We start from the raw sequence: 19,707 nt of genomic DNA, 5'->3' as shown, positions 1-19,707 counted from the left end.
CTCCAATCTTTGGGCCTGCAAATCTTGCACGTGGGGAAGTATCTATGTGAGGCTTCCTTGGACGCGGGTGCACTTGTTGCCCACTCATCGGCTCTCGCTGTAGCCTTATGGCGCAAATTGTGGCTTAAGTTTGGGCAGCATATTCATCGTCAAAGCGTTCCCTTACAGCCCTTCCTTTTTTCTGGCTCCTGATTATTTGGGACCCGGTTAGATGAGATTATCTCTGAGGCTATGGGCGATAAAAGTAGTCACCTCCCACAGGGCAGATCAAAGCACATGTTTCGCGCTAAACCTTCAAATGCCCGGGCCTATTTCTTTCGCCGCTTCTCGGGTACACGACCGGCAGCAGGAGCCCCTCCCAAGTCCTCCACGCAAGACCAGCGGAAGAAGCCATTCTTTCAGCCTCAACCAGCCTGGCGCCCGCGAGCACAGCCCGCTCGTTCCTCGGCCAACAAGCAGTCCTCCGCATGAAGAGGCGCCCCCACCCTCATTGGTGGGGGGTCATCTCCTCCTTTTTCAGGAAATTTGGCGGGCCTTCATCTCAGACACGTGGACGCTTGAAATTGTAACCTCGGGTTACAAGATCGAGTTTGCTTCTCCTCCTTCGGAATTATTCTTTCTGTCCCAGCCACCCAGAGATTCAGATCGGACCGTCGCCTTTTTCCAGGCATTTGATCTCTTCTCGCTCGAGGTGTGATCTCCCCGGTTCCCCTGGAGGAACAATTCACAGGGTTTTATTCAAACCTATTTGTCATCCCCAAGAAAGAAGGATCCGTTCGACCGGTTCTGGACCTCAAGCTGCTGAACCGTTTCTTCCGGATTCAACACTTCAGAATGGAGTCCCTTCGCTCCGTTTTTGCTTCATTGGAGCCGGGATACTTTCTCTCTTTAATAGACATTCGGGACGCGTACTTACATGTCCCCATTGCTCCGATGCATCAGCGCTTCCTCCGCTTTGCGGTAGGGCCCCACCACTACCAGTTCGTCGCCCATCCCTTCGGCTTGGCAACGGCACCGGGAGTCTTCACAAAAGTGCTCGTCCCTCTCCTTGCCCTTCATCGTACCAGGGGTATCACCCTGATTCCCTATCTGGATGACATCCTGGTAAAAGCAGCGACCTTCAGTCAGAACGAGGACGGTCTATGTATCACTCTGGATACCCTGGCATACTTTGGCTGGCTGGTGAACTTCCAGAAGTCTTCCCTACGTCCCACCAGGCAGATCACTTTCCTTGGTATGATCCTCGACACGGACGCGGCGTTAGTTTGCCTCGCTCTGGACAAGTGGCTAGCCCTTCTGCGGTCGGTCCATCTTCTCCTCTGGTGCAGGTACCCATCGATCCGATTTTGCATGTAGGTCTTGGGTGCAATGGTCGCTTCCTTTGAGGCAGTTCTGTTTGCACAATTTCACACCCGTTCCCTTCAACAAGCAATTTTGTCGTCTTGGGACAAGTCACCGGAGTCCTTGGACCATCACATCGTCCTGTCCCCAAGGGTGCGTTCGGCACTCAGGTGGTGGCTCTCGGCCCCAACTTTGGAGTCGGGGAAATCCTTTCTCCCAGTCTCATGCAACGGTCATTACCACCGATGCCAGTCTTCAGGGTTGGGGCAGAGTCTTCCCGCCCCGGACAGTCCAAGGTGTATGGTCTCAGTCGGAGTCCAAACTGCCCATCAACATCCTAGAGCTCCGGGCCATTCATCTATCTCTTCTCCATTGGGCACCTTTCCTGAGGGGCCGGCCGATTCGGATCTAGTCAGACAACGCCACTGCGGTGGCTTACATCAATCACCAAGGGAACCCGCAATCAAGCGGTGATGGAGGAGTCGGACAAAATCCTGCAGTGGGCGGAGACACATGTACCAGCTCTATCGGCAGTCTATGTTCTGGGAGTGGAGAATTGGACGGCAGATATCCTAAGTTTGACGAACGTCGACCCGGGAGAGTGGTCTCTGCACTCGGAGGTGTTCGACTTCATTTGTCTCCGTTGGGGCCAACCAGAGGTGGACTTGATGGCATCCAGACTCAACAACAAACTCCCCGCCTTCTTCTCTCAAACAAGAGATCCCCCGGCGTGCGCCGTAGATGCACTGGTGGCACCACGGGACGGGTTCTCTCTACTGCACGTATTCCCTCCTCTTCTCCTCCTGCCCCGAGTCCTGCGCAAAATCAGGATGGAGGGCATTCAGACGATTCTCATCGCTCCGGACTGGCCCCGTCGCACGTGGTACACCGATATCATCCTCCTTTTAGGAGACACGCCGTGGCCTCTTCTGCTCAGAGTCTATCTTCTCTCTCAGGACATGTCTTCCACCAGCATTTAGAGTCACTAAACAGCATTTAGAGTCAGTTTGACGGCGTGGCTGTTAAAACCGCCATTCTGAAGCAGCGAGGTTTCCCTGACAAGGTCATCCACACCATGATTAAGGCCAGGAAACCAGCGTCATTCAAAATTTATTATAGAACTTGGAGATCTTTTCTGCGCTTCTGTGCAGAACGTAGCCTCCCTCCACTGCGCTTCTCACTTCCAACTATCCTTTCCTTTCTGCAATCGGGTCTGGATTTGGGTCTTGCTCTTAATTCCTTAAAGAGACAGGTCTCGGCGCTGTCAATTTTTTTTACAGCGTCCTTTAGCAGAACAGGCCCCGGTTAAGACCTTTCTACAAGGGGTGGCTCACACTGTCCCTCCGTATCGCCCCCCTTTGCCCTCTTGGGACTTGAACATTGCCCTTGGTTCCCTCCAATCTGTTCCTTTTGAGCCTCTAGACGCAGTTTTCCTCCGTCTTCTTTTCTGAAAGGTTGCATTCCTGGTGGCAATCACATCCATCAGGAGCGTTTCGGAATTGGCGGCGCTTTCTTGTAAGGAACCCTTTCTTATTCTGCACCAAGATAAGGCAGTGCTCCGCCTGGTACCTTCTTTTCAGCTGAAGGTAGTCTCTGCCTTCCATGTCAACAAAGACCTTGTTCTCCCTTTGTTCTGCCCCTCTCCCTCACATCCTAGGGAGCGAGCTCTCCATCAGCTGGATGTGGTTCGGGCTCTGAGGATTTACTTATCCATTTCTAGTTAGTGACGCCGTACGGACTCTGTTTGTTGTTCCTGAAGGTCCTCTCAAAGGCTTGGCAGCCTCCAAGGTAACGATTGCCAGGTGGATTAGTTTGGCAATTGCTGAGGCATACCGCTCCCGGGGCAAGGCACCGTCCCTCGGTATCACGGCCCACTGGACCAGGGCGGTGGGCGCTTCATGGGCTCGTTTACCGCCATGCTTCCGCTTCACAGCTGTGTAAGGCAGTGACTTGGTCTTCCTTGCACACGTTCACCAAGTGCATACTTTTGCATCAGCGGACGCTGTTCTGGGCTGCAAGGTCTTGCAGGCAGCAGTGTCTTAAGCTTCCGCGAGGACGTTTTCCATGGGCGTGTGGTTCTTCCCTCCCCGTGGACTGCTTTGGAACGTCCCACGGTCCTGTGTACGCATATGAGCGAGAAAACAAGATTTTTGTGGACTCGCCTGTAAAATCTCTTTCTCGCTTAGTTCATTGGGGTGGACAGCTCCCATCCATTGATTTCTATTATTGCCGCAGGTGATGGCCGTTGGTTTGCCGGCAGGGTCCTCAGTTCTGGTTTGGTCCTACTGGCATTAGTTAGGTTATGGTTTGTTTCCTGTATGTTTTTCTCCTACTGCTTGGGCCGAAGCTGATATACTCTCTCTGGGCTGGAGGGGGTATAGCCGGCAGGGAAAGAGCTAACACTTTTCAGCCAAGTGTCGCCTCCTAGTGGCAGCAGCAGTTATACCCACGGTCCTGTGTCCCCCAATCAACTAAGCAAGAAAAAGATTTTACAAGTCCACAAAAATCTTGTTTTTGAAAGCCTTCATACTTTGCAGCATTTTTACACACTTTTGCACAGTATTATAGTCATTAATATCTGACTGGTGGTGGTCTGATTCCAACAACCCCTGCTGATCAGCTATTTAAGAGACTGCAGTGTCTAGAGAGCACTACGGCATCCTCACAGCTTGCTGTTCGTTGTTTAGGGGCTGTGCTTGATATTTCACTTTAATCGTACTAAGTTTTGCCTAGATCAATGGACGTGGCCTAAGAAGGAGGCCACAGCATGCCTGGTATTGGTTAAAACAGTGCATTGTAAACTGTACAAATATACCTATGTAATCCTCCCCATGGCAGATGTTGGGAAAAAGAGGATCGAGTATGTTGGACTTTAACAAGTCTGATCCTTTGTTCCAGCAGAAAATAAGTGCTGACAGACTATAGCAACAACTTATTTGGGTCTCCCATTAAGCTACACATGTATACTTGGCCTCCATGTTTATGGTGTAGTCAGTACTAATGGCCGTTCGCCAACATACTATGGCTGACTTTAAGCTGAAAGCTGCTTTGACGTAGTCACGTATATTATACGCACAAAAATAGCGATTTTTCTTTAAATAACACTTGATTACTAAATGTTCATAGGTATTTAAAGGAGATAAGTTGACGATATATCTACAGGAGGTGAGAACCTCATCTGGAGATGCTACTTGTGGGATAGGACTGGAAAACCAAAAAGAATATCTTCTAGCAGGTAAGATGTCATTCAAGGACACTTAGGTTTACTCTGACGATAATCAGCCACGAGGCATGGGTTATTTGTTGATGGGGGAATATAGGATTATTTTAAGTTTCTTGTATGTTTATATTATAGCAGTTCTATCATTACAAGTGCATGAACTTGAGAACAATATTATACATTTTTCAGCAGCCCATTCCCTTCCTGAAGGCTCCATCTGTAATTGTCAACTGGTTAAGATGTTCTCCTACACACTGAAGCACTTCACCCAGTCCCCCAGTTCTATATCCCTAAAAAAAACTGAGTATTCTAATCTAACCATCCTCCTGGATGAGCTCTGCATCTTCTCCTTTCCTCAATATGAAGTAAAGATCTGTCCCTCTGAGAGATTTGGCAGTTTTCGGAGAGACATGGCAGCAGCAGTGAAAGTTCACTCTAAAAAATCTATGCAGTCACTGGTGTGAGATAATATAATACATGCTAGATGCATGTACAGAAGGCCACACTCCCCTTCTCCTTTCTTCTCGCCCACAAGTTCTGCAGCTCTCTGTAACATGATCCCCTAATGAGAAGCTGCCACTTAGTTATCAGGGTTTTTCAGTAAGTCCAGAGATTCTGAGCAGTTCCAGAAACTAAAATAGCCAGATCTATGGGGAACAGGTGTCTGATAATTAGAGATGGAGAAATTATTATTGAACTAGATATATTACAAAGTTTATTATCTTAAATACACTATTGATTTATGGGGAAAAATGTAAATGATAGAATTATTTAATTCATATTCTCTGTAAAGCTACTTTTACATCTGCAGTTTTTGCTGGATCCGTTATGGATCTGCATCTGTTATGAACGGATCCAGTTGTATTATCTCTAAAATGACCAAGACAAATCAGTTACTAAAAGCATTGTAAGTCAATGGACGCCGGATCCATTTTCTTTTATGTCAGAGAAAAGAGATCCGGCACCATTGACTTACATTATGTTTCATGCCGTCTTGCGACGTATCCCATGACGCACTCAAAAATCGCTGCTTGCAGTGCTTTTGTGTGCATCATGGGAAAGCAATATAGGAGAACGGGATGCATTCTGGTGCACTCCATTCCGTTCAGTTCAGTTTTGTCCCCATTGACAATGAATGGGGACAAAACTAAACTGTTTTCCTCCAGTTTTGAGATCCTATGACGAATCTTAATACCGGAAAGGAAAATGAAAATGTGAAGTAGCCTTATTCTTCTGATGCGGGAAAATCTTACAATTGCCTTTGGTCTAATTGGTCAGATACTTGTGTGTGCAATGTAAAGAAGGCATGAAGATGGTCATATATATCAAATTAAAGTGGGCCAGATCCACTGATTTTCACAGGACTGGCAGACGTTCCAATCTGCATAGGGGTCACAGTAACACAATGTACAGAGCTATGCTTGGTTCTGGTACACCAGAGGTGGGCAACCTCCGGCACTCCAGGTGTTGTGAAACTACAACTCCCAGCATGCACACTTGCTCTGCTCTTCTCATAACTCCCATTGACATGAATGGAGCATGCTGGGAATTGTAGTTTGACAACAGCTGGAGTGCCGAAGGTTGCTGACCCCTGTGGTACACTGATATTGATCACCTGTACTAAGGATAGGCCAAATAAAGGTTCTGGAAAACCCATTAAAGCATACGTTATTGAAGGGGTTATTCCACAAAATTACTTAGAACCTAAACATCGGTGATAAATATTACATCACGCGTGTGTGTCTGCAATCCTAAGAACGAGGGGTCTCCGATTCCCGTCTTACCTGGGCAGTAGTGTGCATGCCAGTCCACTGCCCCATTCACTTCTATGGGGCTGCTGGAACACAGATGTGAATAGAGCAGTAGACCGATATGTACACTACTACTGTATTCAGAGCGGCCACCCCTCAAGATTGTGGGGCATCCCAGCAGTCAGACCCTCCATGATCCAAAAATTATCACCTACCCAGTGAACAGGTAATAAATCATTTTTGTGGGATATTCTCTTTAATATTTACTTATAGATTTTTTTTAAGTTGCACACCTTTGCAAATACTATACTTTACACTAACCTTGAGTTACAGCAAAAAAAATATACTGCCATTACACAAAATTGTGAATACTGCATTATGGTCCTGAGCTGCATTCACAATTCTACGGGTTTCAGAATGGAAGCTCGCATCACTGGTTTTCATTGAAGGAAAGGTAGTCTATATTCTAGGCGGATACGGAATGATGATTGTCTAGGCCCATGCAATGAGGGTGATGGGATCCTCATCACTAAGAAAAAAATAGATATTTTTTCTATTTTTGTGTTTCAAAACTTTAAAGTAGTATTCCTATCTGGGATATTGATGGCATATTGCTAGGATGTGCCATCAATGGCAGATCGTTGTGGGTCCCACGCCTGGGACCCGCTACTATCTCCAGAACCTGATCACTGAAGTGAACAGAGAGCAGCAGAGCATGCGCAGCCACCCTCCGTTCGCCGCTATGGGGGGGGTCCGAAAATAGCCACGAGTTGGCTCGGCTATTTCCAGCAGCCCCATAGTGGTGCATGGAAAGGTGGCTGCACTTGTGCAGTGCACTCTCCATTTACTACTTTGGCACTACCGTATATAGAAGAGCGCACTCGCTCGGCTATTTTTGGAAGTCCCATAGCGATAAATGGAGAGCATGGCGCGCATGTGCAGTTGGCTTACCTTCACTCTGGGGGCTCAGCTTTGGAGATTGGAGCGGATCCCAGAGGTGGTACCCGCATCTATCTGACAATGACGGCATATCCTAGCGATATTCCAATAACGTCCCAGATGGTACAATCCCTTTAATGCAGTGCTCTAGATGACGGCCAAAATGAGCCAATTCGCCTTAACATTTTCAGATGGCGACAAGACTTTTTAGCTCAGCAGCACAGGGGAGAAGGAAGCAGTCCCCACCCCACCCCCCCCCCAGTGCCGCTGCTGCCACTGCCACTAGTGAAAAGACAGTGGGGCGGAGGAGGGGAGGGGCTGTGGCCAGTGCGCCACCAATGAAGATAACTCTCTCATTATTTCATATACAGGAAGCGGGTGCTGGCTGCAGAATCACATAGCCGGCACCTGACCTCTATGACAGGTAACTGCGATCCGCGACAGTTAACCCCTCAAGGTGCCGCATCCTGTATTTGAATTACATTATGGGTGAGTTAACATCATTGGTGGCGCAGTGCGCCTCCCCCTCAAGTATTGAAGTCATTGGTGGCAGTGGCCCCTCCTCCTCAGTGGTAGTTCCCATCAGAGCCCCAGCAGCGTAATCCTGGGGCTCAGATTGGTTAACATGGCAGCCAGGACGCTCCTGAAGCCCTGGCTGCCATAGTCGGCTCCCTGCTACTGTGTGCACAAAGCCCAGGGCAGCAGGGAGAGTGTGAGGTCCTATTCACACTAATAGAGCTCTATTAGGGTGAATAGGACAAGGGTTGTAGCCCCTAAGGGGGCTAATAGTTAGTAAATAAAAAGTGTAAAAATAAAATAAAGTTTAAAAAAACCCAAACGCCAAAATATAAAGTATAAATCGCCCCCTTTTCCCAATTTTACTTATAAAATATATAAACTAAATAAACATATTACATATCTCCACGTCTGAAAAGTCCAAACTATAAAAAAATATCTCCTATGCGGTGAAAGTTGTAAAAGAAAAAAAATAATAACCGTGTGCCCCCCAAAAAATAGGATAGGACTGTTCTATTATGGGCTGGACGTTCCATAAAATGCTAAAATGCGGAATAGTGTTTGGTATCGAATGGTATTAAGTATTGCAATACTTTTTTATGGTGTCAAAACCAAATCAAAATTTTGGTATCGTGACAACCCTATGTAGTGCTGGCTCCTTACTGTGACCTGCGTGTCATCTTCTCCAAGTCTTTTTTTTTTTTTATTATAATCATATATATTTTCAATTTGGCAACAAAAATCTTAATTTGGCTCCTAAATTTTTCAGTTTAGGAGCCAATGGCTCCTGTTTATTTATTTTTTGTCTGGAGCCCTGTAATGTCTATTTTATTTATTCCCACATTCATTTCTATTTGTCCAGAATTGCTGAATTGTCAATACTGCTCTGGTTTATAAGGCTACGTTCACACTTGCGTTGTTATTCAATACCGGACTTAAACAGATACGTTTTGATTTTACACATCAGGATGCATCTATTCTGTTAGGATGCGGTTGTGTGAAATCAAAACGGAAAAAAAAATGGCCCCTCACTAAGTACATTTAAAGTTAATGATTGACTGATCCAGTTTTTTTGGCTCCATAAAAAACTGACCCATCACCACCAACTTAGGCCTCCTGCACACGAACCCGGTGTGCACCCCGTTGTCATATTGCGGTCCATTCTGTGGGCATTCCGCATCACGGATGCGGACCCATTCACTTAAATGGGTCCGCAAATCCGGATATGCGGAATGGTGCGGAACGGAACCCTACTGAAGCACTACGGAGTGCTTCCGTGGGGTTTCGTCCCGTACTTCCGTTCCGCAAAAAAAGATAGAACATGTATTATCTTTTTGCGGAACGGCCGGATCGTGGACCCATTAAAGTGAATCGGTCCGCGATCCGCTGCGGCTGCCCCATAGACTGTGTTCGTGCATTGCGGCCCGCAGCACGACCACGGGGCGCACACGTTCAGGTGCAGGAGGCCTAACATTGTTTTCAGTGCCGGATCATTTTTTTTCCTGTTTTTATGACCGGACACAAAACCGCAGCTTGCAACGGTTTTGTGTCCGGTCACAAAATGGAATGCTGCCAGAACGGAAGACATCCTGATCTGATCTCTTTCCATTCAGAATGCATGAGGACTAAACGGAAACGTTTTTTTTTTCCGGTATTGAGTATCCGGTCCGGTATAGGATCTCAATACCGGAAAACAACAACGCAAGTGTGAATGTAGCCTAACACAAGCTGTAACTTAGGATCAGTACAAAGTAAAATATTTCAAATGTAATTTATCTATTTATCCTAAATGTTACATCCTTTAATTGGCATGCATTTTATCAAAGCTTTTTATCTGATTTGTTAAAGGCAATATGAATAATGGCAAAGTCGACATCAATTTGTGTGGCCTTCATCAAACCTGGGAGACTCTGTCTGCGTTCCAAATTAAGAGCCTCAGTCAACCAAATGAGGGATATCAGCAGGGATGTCAGTGTAAGGTAAGTGTTCTCCTTTATTTTAGCTGTATTACAGCTCAGTGCAGGAGTCATATATTTAGTGCCATGGACGGAATCAAGAAGCACAGTGACTGCAGAGGGTCATTCATCCAGCCAACCTCGGTAACAGAATTTTCCAACGCTGACCTTGTGTTTTTCTGCATAAAGAGCAGGCACGATTTTCCAATGTACAGGGCGAGTCAAAAGTCATAGGACACCCTTTTATTTCAGAAGTGAAAAGGAAAAGGAAATATCTGAATACCCCACCAAGTAATGGGTGAGGGGGGGGACTATCTTTTATGCTATGTCCGGAACATGGCCATCATTTTGAAACCCGCCATATTGGATCAAGGGAAAAAATTTCCAATGGGAAGGGGGGTCATGTAGCATATCAAAGAAGACCAGCATTTTCTCAGAAATCGATTGCCGCAATCAGATTTGAAATATCTCTTGTTCAAAAGTTATCAAAACAAAGTTGCAACAACAGCCGGGAACGTTCCCTGTGATGCACAGCTATTTGATGCGTTCAATGTGTTGGCCCTGGTGCTGAACACAGAGCTGAAGGCGCTGGATCCAATTGTTATGAGCCCACATGAGAAACTCTGTGTTCATAGCTTTCGAACCCAAAGAGATATTGCAAATCTGATTGTGGCAATTGATAACATTCTGGTTTTCTTTTATATGCTACGTGACCCTCTTCCCACTGGAAAAATTTGCTCTTGATCCAATATGGTGGCCATGTTCCGGACATAGCCTAAAAGATAGGCCCCCTCACCCATTACTTGCTGGTAATCACATATTTAATTTTCACTTTCGTTTCTCAAAAAGGTTTTGACTTACCTTGTATTTTGTATTTCAATTCCTAACCCTTTTTTGAGGAAATGTGTCATCAGAAAATGAGCTATTATTTAAGTCACACAAGAATTTTTGGTGATATTTTCAATTTTCCATGTGAATATATTTACACAAAAAACATAAAACCCTGCAGTTTTTGCCATTATGCCTAATAATAGGTGCCACTTCTTGGTCTGTACAGATCACTTTATTGCAGTTACCTGCTTATCTGTCATTCTAATCCTGCCTGTAATGATATCACCTCTTTGTATAGATAAGACAGGATCCACCACTCACAGTAGGTGATTGTCAAACCTCATTTATTTTCTCCTTGTATTATGACCTCTGCACAAGTCACAGAGCATCTCCCATAGATGTCAGGAAGGTCCCCTACTGACCATTGTGTCTATGGACGATGGGACTTCCGCAAAGCAATTTAATAAATGCTTTCTAAATGCTGTTAAGAACAGCTCAGGCAAAATGGCGGCCCCCATAATCATAGATTCATGCTGCCCTGGTTACAAACAGCTAAGACTTACAGGACAGGAGGAGAATTGTGTCTAAGGCTACTTTCACACTAGCATTGCTTGAATCCGGCATTCAATTCAGTCACTGGAACTGCCCGCCGGATCCGGAAAAATGTGTGAAAACGGATTACATTTGACGCCTGATCAGGATTTTGATCACAATGAAAAAATGCATTGGAAAAAACGGATCCGCCATTTATAGACTTTAACTTTTTTTTTCACATTTTTCGGGTTTAACATGCAAAAGCCGGATCCGGTTTGGCGGAACACACGGCGCCGGATCCGGCATTAATGCAAGTCAATGGGAAAAAGGCCGGCGTTCAGTCAAAGTGTTCCAGATTTTTGGCCGGAGGTAAAAATACAACATTCTACGGTTTTCTGAAAAGCCTGATCAGTCAAAAAGACTGAACTGAAGACATCCTGATGCATCCTGAACGGATTAGGGCTCTTTCACACCTGTGTTCTTTTCTTCCGGCATAGAGTTCCGTCGTCGGGGCTCTATGCCGGAAAAATCCTGATCAGTTTTATCCTAATGCATTCTGAATGGAGTGAAATCCGTTCAGGATGCATCAGGATGTCTTCAGTTCCGGAACGGAACGTTTTTTGGCCGGAGAAAATACCGCAGCATGCTGCGCTTTTTGCTCCGGCCAAAAAAACTGAAAACTTGCCGCAAGGCCGGATCCGGAATGAATGCCCATTGAAAGGCATTGATCCGGATCCGGCCTTAAGCTAAACGTCGTTTCGGTGCATTGCCAGATACAACGTTTAGCTTTTTTAGAGTGGTTACCATGGCTGCCGGGACGCTAAAGTCCTGGCAGCCATGGTAAAGTGTAGCGGGGAGCGGGGGAGCAGCATACTTACCATCCGTGCGGCTCCCGGGGTGCTCCAGAGTGACGTCAGGGCGCCCCAGGCGCATGGATGACGTGATCGCATGGCACGTCATCCATGCGCATGGGGCGCTCTGACGTCACTCTGGAGTTCTCCGAAAGCCGCGCGGATGGTAAGTATGCCGCTCCCCCGCTCCTACTATGGCAACCAGGACTTTAATAGCGTCCTGGCTGCCATAGTAACACTGAAAGCATTTTGAAGACGGATCCGTCTTCAAATGCTTTCAGTACACTTGCGTTTTTCCGGATCCGGCGTGTAATTCCGGCAAGTGGAGTACACGCCGGATCCGGACAACGCAAGTGTGAAAGAGGCCTTACTCTCCATTCAGAATGCATGGGGATATGCCTGATCAGTTCTTTTCCGGATTTGAGCCCCTAGGACGGAACTCAGCGCCGAAAAAAAAAACTGCATGTGTGAAAGTACCCTAAGATGAGGCAAGTCCAATTCCATGCAGAACACAGACCTGCAAAAAATATGGATGACGTCCGTGTGCATTCCCTGTTTGGCAAAACAGAACAGTTTGCCCCTATTATTGTCCATTATGCGGACAATAATAGGACATGTTCTATTTTTTTGCGGAAAGCACATGCAGACATACGGAAACAAAAAGCACACTTCCGTATTTTTTTTCTTTGTGGACCCATTGAAATTAATGGTACACCATACAGTCCATTCTCCATGGGGCATCCATAAATACAGTAGCACAGCGTGCCACCACGGCTATTTCCGGAACTGGACCTGTAGAAAGGAGTGGGTTCCAGAGGTAAGGCCCGCGTCTGTCTGATACTGAGAATGTGCAACATGAGCCAAACCCTTCAACCTCCCTTTCAGGTCTTCTTTTGGTTTCAAGTGTGAGTGAGCGGGCAGACCGTGGTGATTGATAGCTCCAGTTTTTCCCATCCTCTCCATTCACGTATACCTTTATAACATTATTAGATTACAAGGGTCACAGTGTAGGGAGCATCACTTTGTTGTTGTTACAATGACCTGAAGAACCCTAATGTAATGGTTTATATCTAGATCAGATTTTGTACCCCGGAAACCTGCGATAGCAAGGCACCAGATGAGTGCGTCTGGAGCGACCTGCAGGAGACTGAGAATCTATATAAAGAGCACGCGTGCCTTAAAAAAGAAGACGGATCTTGCAGCTGGTACCCAAGTATACCTGGCAAGTCTACTCACAACAGCCACCCATAGATGATCTCCATGGTCCCACGGCTGGTTTGATCTGCTGGAGCGAATGGATCACAAACAACACAATGAACTGTACAGAATGTGTAATGAAATTGTGGAGCTGGCGCTTTTTGGGGTAGAAAATAAAGGAAATCAATAAAGGAACGCTTTTAATAGTATTTGAGCAAATATAAGTATAAAGAAAATTAATAACGCAAAAAACAAGCAGAATTATTCCTCCTCATATTCCTAGAAAAACTATTTTCGAGATCAAAAATTCTGCTCCATGGCTACGTAGGCCTTTAGAACCTGTCTCATTTATAAGGTGTAATTTTTGCAGATAGTTCTCAATCCACAAGATAAGGCCTCATGCACACAGCAGAGCTGGAGGTGGCACTCCGAGTCCCAAAACTGCAGGGACCCCGTGTGAAGCAATTCCATGACTAACTCCCCTAGCGTCAATGCTTCTAGGTTAGGATAGGTTCCAGCATGAAGCCTAAGAGGGAAGCCGTGGCTTGTGACCAATGCATGACCACACTGTAGCTTACAACTACAAATGATGTGTGGTTTTACCACATATCGTCAAGGTTGGGCTATGTGGTTTTTGCACGTTTTTTTTAACATATTTTACCCTAAAAAAATGTCAGTAATTTGTGGTGAAGCTGCTTGGGGCTGTACTTTTTGGTTGCGCATGGTCTCACACTGATCCTTTTCACAACTGTGAGGGAAATTAGGTTTTAGTGAGATGCGTACTGCTTTTCTGTATATTTATGACTGAATCGGGATATGATCATTGTAAAACAAATGAATAATCCACACATTCATTTAATGAGACAAAGTCCTTCAATGATTGTTAGTGTATTCATCAATTAGATTCATGTGATGTTCTACTACATCTGCTTCTGAAAGGGATTCTCCTACTTGGACAACCACTTTTGTTAGAAAGGTTCCTTCACAATACAATGACCACCACGTGTCCTCCTGCTGTGACCCACAGCGATCAGCTGTAACCAGGTGTCCTCCTGCTGTGACCCCCCAGTGATCAGCTGTAACCAGGTGTCCTCCTTCTGTGACCCCCAGAAATTAGCTGTAACCAGGTGTCCTCCTGCTGTGACCCCCCAGCGATCAGCTGTAACCAGGTGTCCTCCTGCTGTCACCCCCAGAAATCAGCTGTAACCAGGTGTCCTCCTGCTGTAACCCCCAGTGATCAGCTGTAACCACGTGTACTCCTGCTGTAACCCCCAGAAATCAGCTGTAACCAGGTGTCCTCCTGCTGTAACCCCCAGTGATCAGCTGTAACCATGTGTACTCCTGCTGTAACTCCCAGCGATCAGCTGTAACCAGGTGTCCTCCTGCTGTAACCCCCAGCGATCAGCTGTAACCAGGTGTACTCCTGCTGTAACCCCCAGTGATCAGCTGTAACCAGGTGTCCTCCCGCTGTGACCCCCCAGCGATCAGCTGTAACCACGTGTCCTCCTGCTGTGACCCCCCTAGCGATCAGCTGTAACCAGGTGCCCCTCCTGCTGTAACCCCCAGTGATCAGCTGTAACCACGTGTACTCGTGCTGTAACCCCCAGCGATCAGCTGTAACCACGTGTACTCCTGCTGTAACCCCCAGCGATCAGCTGTAACCACGTGTACTCCTGCTGTAACCCCCAGCGATCAGCTGTAACCACGTGTACTCCTGCTGTAACCCCCAGTGATCAGCTGTAACCACGTGTACTCCTACTGTAACCCCCAGCGATCAGCTGTAACCACGTGTACTCCTGCTGTAACCCCCAGCGATCAGCTGTAACCACGTGTACTCCTGCTGTAACCCCCAGCGATCAGCTGTAACCACGTGTACTCCTGCTGTGACCCTCAGAAATCAGCTGTAATCTGTGTGGAAAGCTGAAAGTAAAGGTATTTGCAGAATCCGTGGCAGGGTGACCCCTTGATTTCTGCTGTGGATTTTTTTGTTTTTTTTTTGTTATGAGCTGTCGCAGATTTCTGTTTAGGTGCATGGACTGATGCAGGATGCTCCTAATTTATGACGCATACTCCGGCAGCGCAGGGGAGTGCTGGTCTTGATAAATCTCCCCCTGTTTTACTTCCCTGCAGCGCCACTATAAGTAATATTAAGCAATACACAGTGCTCATTCCAATAAATAGGCTGACTTGTATGTCTTATGACTACCAGCATTCCCCATGTAATAACAATTCTGGTCCATTTAACCCTATGACTCTATGTTGTACCATTTATTAATAATTCCCACTAGACGTTCATGAATGAATTACTAGCTGTTTGCAAAGAAGGTCCAGCTGGGTGTTACCAGTTGGGGGGGTGTCCCTACACAGTCTGACACTGAGAGCACTGATTGGATGGTTTCAGACTGTGTTGCAGTAGCTCTTCTCCAGGAAGGTCCAGAGCACTTCTCCTCGCAGCATCCCTGTAGTGGTACCACAAGGAAATGGAACACCTGCTGCCAGGTTTTATCTGCAGATGACAGCTGAGAGCTCACCTAAACCTTGCAAACAAAAAATGGGTTCTCCAAAGCAGACGATCCCTTTCAGAGATTTTGAGATATGTACAGTTAAGACGTGAACACGTGTTCGGAATAGAAAAATTATTTTATCCGCAAATAATATATAAATTTCCATTATGCTTAACATCTCATGGTGAGGCTCTGTTGCCTTTGGTCGCATTACATGTATAATATGTTGTCTTTGGTCACTGTATGACTATGCTACTATAAGTTGTTTTGGGTGACTGCATGTCAGTACTATTCTACGCTGACTTGCGTCAACCTACATCTACAGCCTGAGCTTTTATTTGTGCAATTCTATATACTCTTCTGTACCCTGGGTGATAGCCTATAACTAGGCCTTCTATCTAGGGATGTTCGGGTTCGGCGTTCGGGTGGCGTAGAAATTCTGTTATGGATTTCCGAGACGGAATGCAAAATGGAGGCCTTTAAGAGGCATTCCATTTTGATCAGTTATAACAGAAGTCTATGGCCAAGCATAAAGGATCCGTCTCGTTTCCGTTGTACAGGAAGGAAAACAAAGTCCTGCAGAGCAGAAACCAGACGGATCCGTTATGCTTGGCCATAGACTTCTGTTATGACAGATCAAAAATGCCTCTTAAAGGCCTCCATTTTGCATTCCGTCTACAAATTCTGTTATAACACAATGCATAACAGAACTTCTACACCCAAACGCCAAACCTGTTTTACAGGGATTTGGGTCCATTATCACCTTCTTACCACTGATTAAACTTGGAAATCATATGTGTCCTGATGGGCTTCAGTAGTCCAGAGTGACCTTAGGCTAGTTTCACATCTGCAGCTGTCCTCCCCGGCAGGCTGTTCCAGCACAGAGTTCTCCAGATCCGGCATTGCCAGATACTACCGCCTGCCTGCCTTATATTCAACGGCTCTGGCAGAGATACGGCCGCTGCCCGGCAAATGTGCCGGGAAACGGTCAGACAAAAACAGCTGCACGAATCCCGGCATTCTATGCTGAACCAGGCCGCTGGAGAGTACAGCCGCCCCCGTGTGAAACTAGCCTTCAACGTAAGCATTTGTTTTATTACAATAATGAAAAAGTGAAAAGGGAGAGCGCTGAAAAATGCCTATATGACTAAAGTCAGGATAAGAGATGGCTGAACATAAGAAACATGACACACACAGATGAGAGAGGGCCTCCACGGCATAGATCAAAGCTTGATCCTCGGTACAAATCCTCGCCCCTTTGCTTGCTAACAATACAGTTTCTCTGAAATTGCACAGGCTCTTTCAATTCAGCCGAAAAAGCAATAGGACCAAGCAGGTCTCTGTCCCCTCAATCCACTGCCCCCATAGAATTAGTTGGACTGTATGATATGCACACCCTTGGTCAATTATGATGCACAGTGGGAATCCAGATAAGGCAAGTTTTATACTAGTGTTAGAGAGCTTCCACAGATTGCACCGGCAGGGAACAGCTGCCAGAGCTTCCTAGATCCGTTGTTTCCAGAAGTTGCCTAAATGCTCACTGGCCCCATTAACTGTCCGCAACCCGGCAAAACTGCCGCGCACAGCGGTATTTGTCCGGCCGATTCTCGGCATATTTGCAGCCGGCATTCAGGCAGCTTCGGGCAATGCCAGAACAGCCTGTGGGAGTTGTGAAACTAGCCTAACTCAATTTGACCAAGAATGTCCCCTCTTAGAACATATCTAGTCTCACAGAATCCCCTGAGCTGACCATCCAGTTTAAGGAATGCAGTATGTGATTCTTAAGACAGAGAAATGAACTAATATGGTAAGTCAGATATGTTAAGGAGATCCTGTAACCTCTCCTGACATGTCTGGTTTAGCATCTACTCGCATTCCCCATGTAATACCAATTCTGGAGCATCTAATCTTATGATTCTATGTTGTGCCATTCCTTTATTATTCCTGCTAGAAGTTATGAAAGAATTGCTAACAGTCTGCAATGAAGGTCCAGCTGGGTGTTACCAGTTGGAGGGGGGGCGTGTCCCTGCACAGTCTGACACTATTCAACCAGTTCTGCCAGTGTCAGCCTGTTCAGGGACACCCCCCCCCCCAACTGGATCTTCACTGCAAACTGCTAACAATTCAATCATAACGTCTAGCAGGGATAATAAAGGAATGGTACACCATTAAGTCCTAGGAATCGATGCTCCAGAATAGTTATTACCTGGGGAATGCAATGAAATACAAAAACAGACATGTCAGGAGAGGTGACAGCTCCTCTTTGAGGTTGTGGTAAGAGGATGCGGGGTGCGCACTGACATCTGAAGTATGAGGACGTACTGCAGAAGCTTTGCAGCATGTCCTATCTGTTGTGGATCTTACATCGTACCAACAGTATATAGGATGATGACCATTATGCCTTGTCCTTTGTCAATATATGTATGTCACTGCATAATATGTCTCATGGACTTGTCCTCAATTAGAGTTTTTAAATAAAGGATTAATAAACATGTCTGTCCATAAGTGCTTGTCACTGTAAATACTGTGCAAAAATCTAATAACAAATAAAAATCAAAGTCTTTATCCGCTTCTCAGAACTTTTGTGCTTTGTCTTAGAGTGACTGTCTGGTCGTGAGCTCAACAATAGTATATAAGCCAGTACCTACTGTGGATGACTACCTGCGATTTATTTTCTTAGATCTTGCTCCTGGCTCCCTTTTAGCTCAGCTCCATTAGGACAGAGCTCTGATCTGTGACTACAGTTTACCTACAGTGCCTACAGGGAGTCTGAGGTAGTCTGAGACACACCTCCTCTCTCATCATTGGTTCAGGCTGCTGCTCTGTCCCACCCCCTTCTTTCCCATGGAGTGCTACCTGCTCTGATTGGCTGCTGTGTAAAACCACAAGTCTATCACATGATCACTAGGAAGCGAGTCCATGGAGAGATGACTTCTACTTCAGCAAGCACAGAAACACTATAAAATACAGACCAGTGAGAAAAAGATGATTATCAGGTATATGCCACACATGTAATAACGTACATGAGTCTTCGGCCCCCTACAGCAGTGATGGCTAAGCTCCGGCACTCCAGTTCTGGTTAAACTACAACTCCCAGCATGCTCCATTCATTTCTATGGAGTTCTGAGATCACCATCACAGTCCTAGAGGATTGTTTTAATTTTGTCATTACATATGATAACAATACAAGTATGATCAACTTCTCAGAATTCATATATAAAATTAGACAACCCCTTTTAAGGAGACCTTTCACCGGTCCTGACATTATCATGTAAATAGCTGGCTGTGTAGTGCATACTGAAGGTATGTCATAGCACTTACTCTTTTTCCTATGCGCTGCTCCGTTCCCCTGCGGTGCCCCCCGTTCTGGTTTCCCGCCTGGTATGTAAATTCATAGCATCGCTACAGGGAGGAGGAGACGGCGGTGTTTCTCAGGGGGCGTCTCCTTCTCCCTGGCTGTGAGCTGTCCAATCGCAGCGGAGCGCGTCACAGGGAGAAAAAAAAAACCTCACCTTCTCCCTGGCTGTGACTCTCTCCGCCGCGATTGGACAGCTCACAGCCAGGGAGAAAGAGACGCCCCCTGAGAAACATGGGTGTCTCCTCCTTCCTGTACCGATGCTATGAATTTACATACTATGCGGGAAACCAGAACAGGGGGCACAGCGCCCCAATTGAGCAGCGCATAGGAAACATAGTAAGCGATATAACATTCCTTCCTTATGCCCTACATAGCCAGGTATTTACACGATAATGTAAGGACCGGTGAAAGGTCCTCTTTAAAGGCAATGGACACCTTTAGGGGTATTTTTTATTATTGCATTGGTTAGAACCTGTTTTTCCAATTGTTTTTGATAATTTTCAATCACTTGTCTTCTACAGCCTTCAGGTTTGACTGACTCTGCAGACCGTTCTTCCTCCTACTCACTGAAATCCATAAAGAGCTGCTCTGACCGCTCCATCTGTAGCCGTTATCTCCTCACTCCTGACAGCTCCTAAACACTCAGTGAAGTATGACGAATCTGATAAGGATTCAGATTAAATCAGTGTTTATGAGCTGAGGAATGAGGA

At 46.1% G+C, this 19,707-nt stretch overlaps 1 protein-coding gene and 1 pseudogene across 1 annotated transcript in view; one reads left to right on the top strand and one right to left on the bottom strand.

Moving 5' to 3' along the window:
* The window catches only part of LOC122943104 (metalloproteinase inhibitor 2-like), a 63,324-nt gene extending 45,120 nt beyond the window's left edge, over nucleotides 1–18,204 (top strand). Inside the window, exons 3-5 of the mRNA XM_044300562.1 lie at nucleotides 4,468–4,576; nucleotides 9,616–9,746; nucleotides 13,013–18,204. Of these exons, the coding sequence (XP_044156497.1) occupies nucleotides 4,468–4,576; nucleotides 9,616–9,746; nucleotides 13,013–13,189 (417 nt within the window). The 3' untranslated portion in view covers nucleotides 13,190–18,204. The remainder of the gene's footprint in view (nucleotides 1–4,467; nucleotides 4,577–9,615; nucleotides 9,747–13,012) is intronic.
* LOC122944166 overlaps nucleotides 1–19,707 on the bottom strand; it is a 144,523-nt pseudogene that overhangs the window by 93,925 nt on the left and 30,891 nt on the right.

This window comes from Bufo gargarizans, chromosome 7 (genome assembly GCF_014858855.1).
Source record: "Bufo gargarizans isolate SCDJY-AF-19 chromosome 7, ASM1485885v1, whole genome shotgun sequence".
NCBI lineage: Eukaryota > Metazoa > Chordata > Amphibia > Anura > Bufonidae > Bufo > Bufo gargarizans.
The sequence above is the reverse complement of the archived record's forward strand: the minus strand, read 5'-3'. Positions and strand labels throughout refer to the sequence as shown.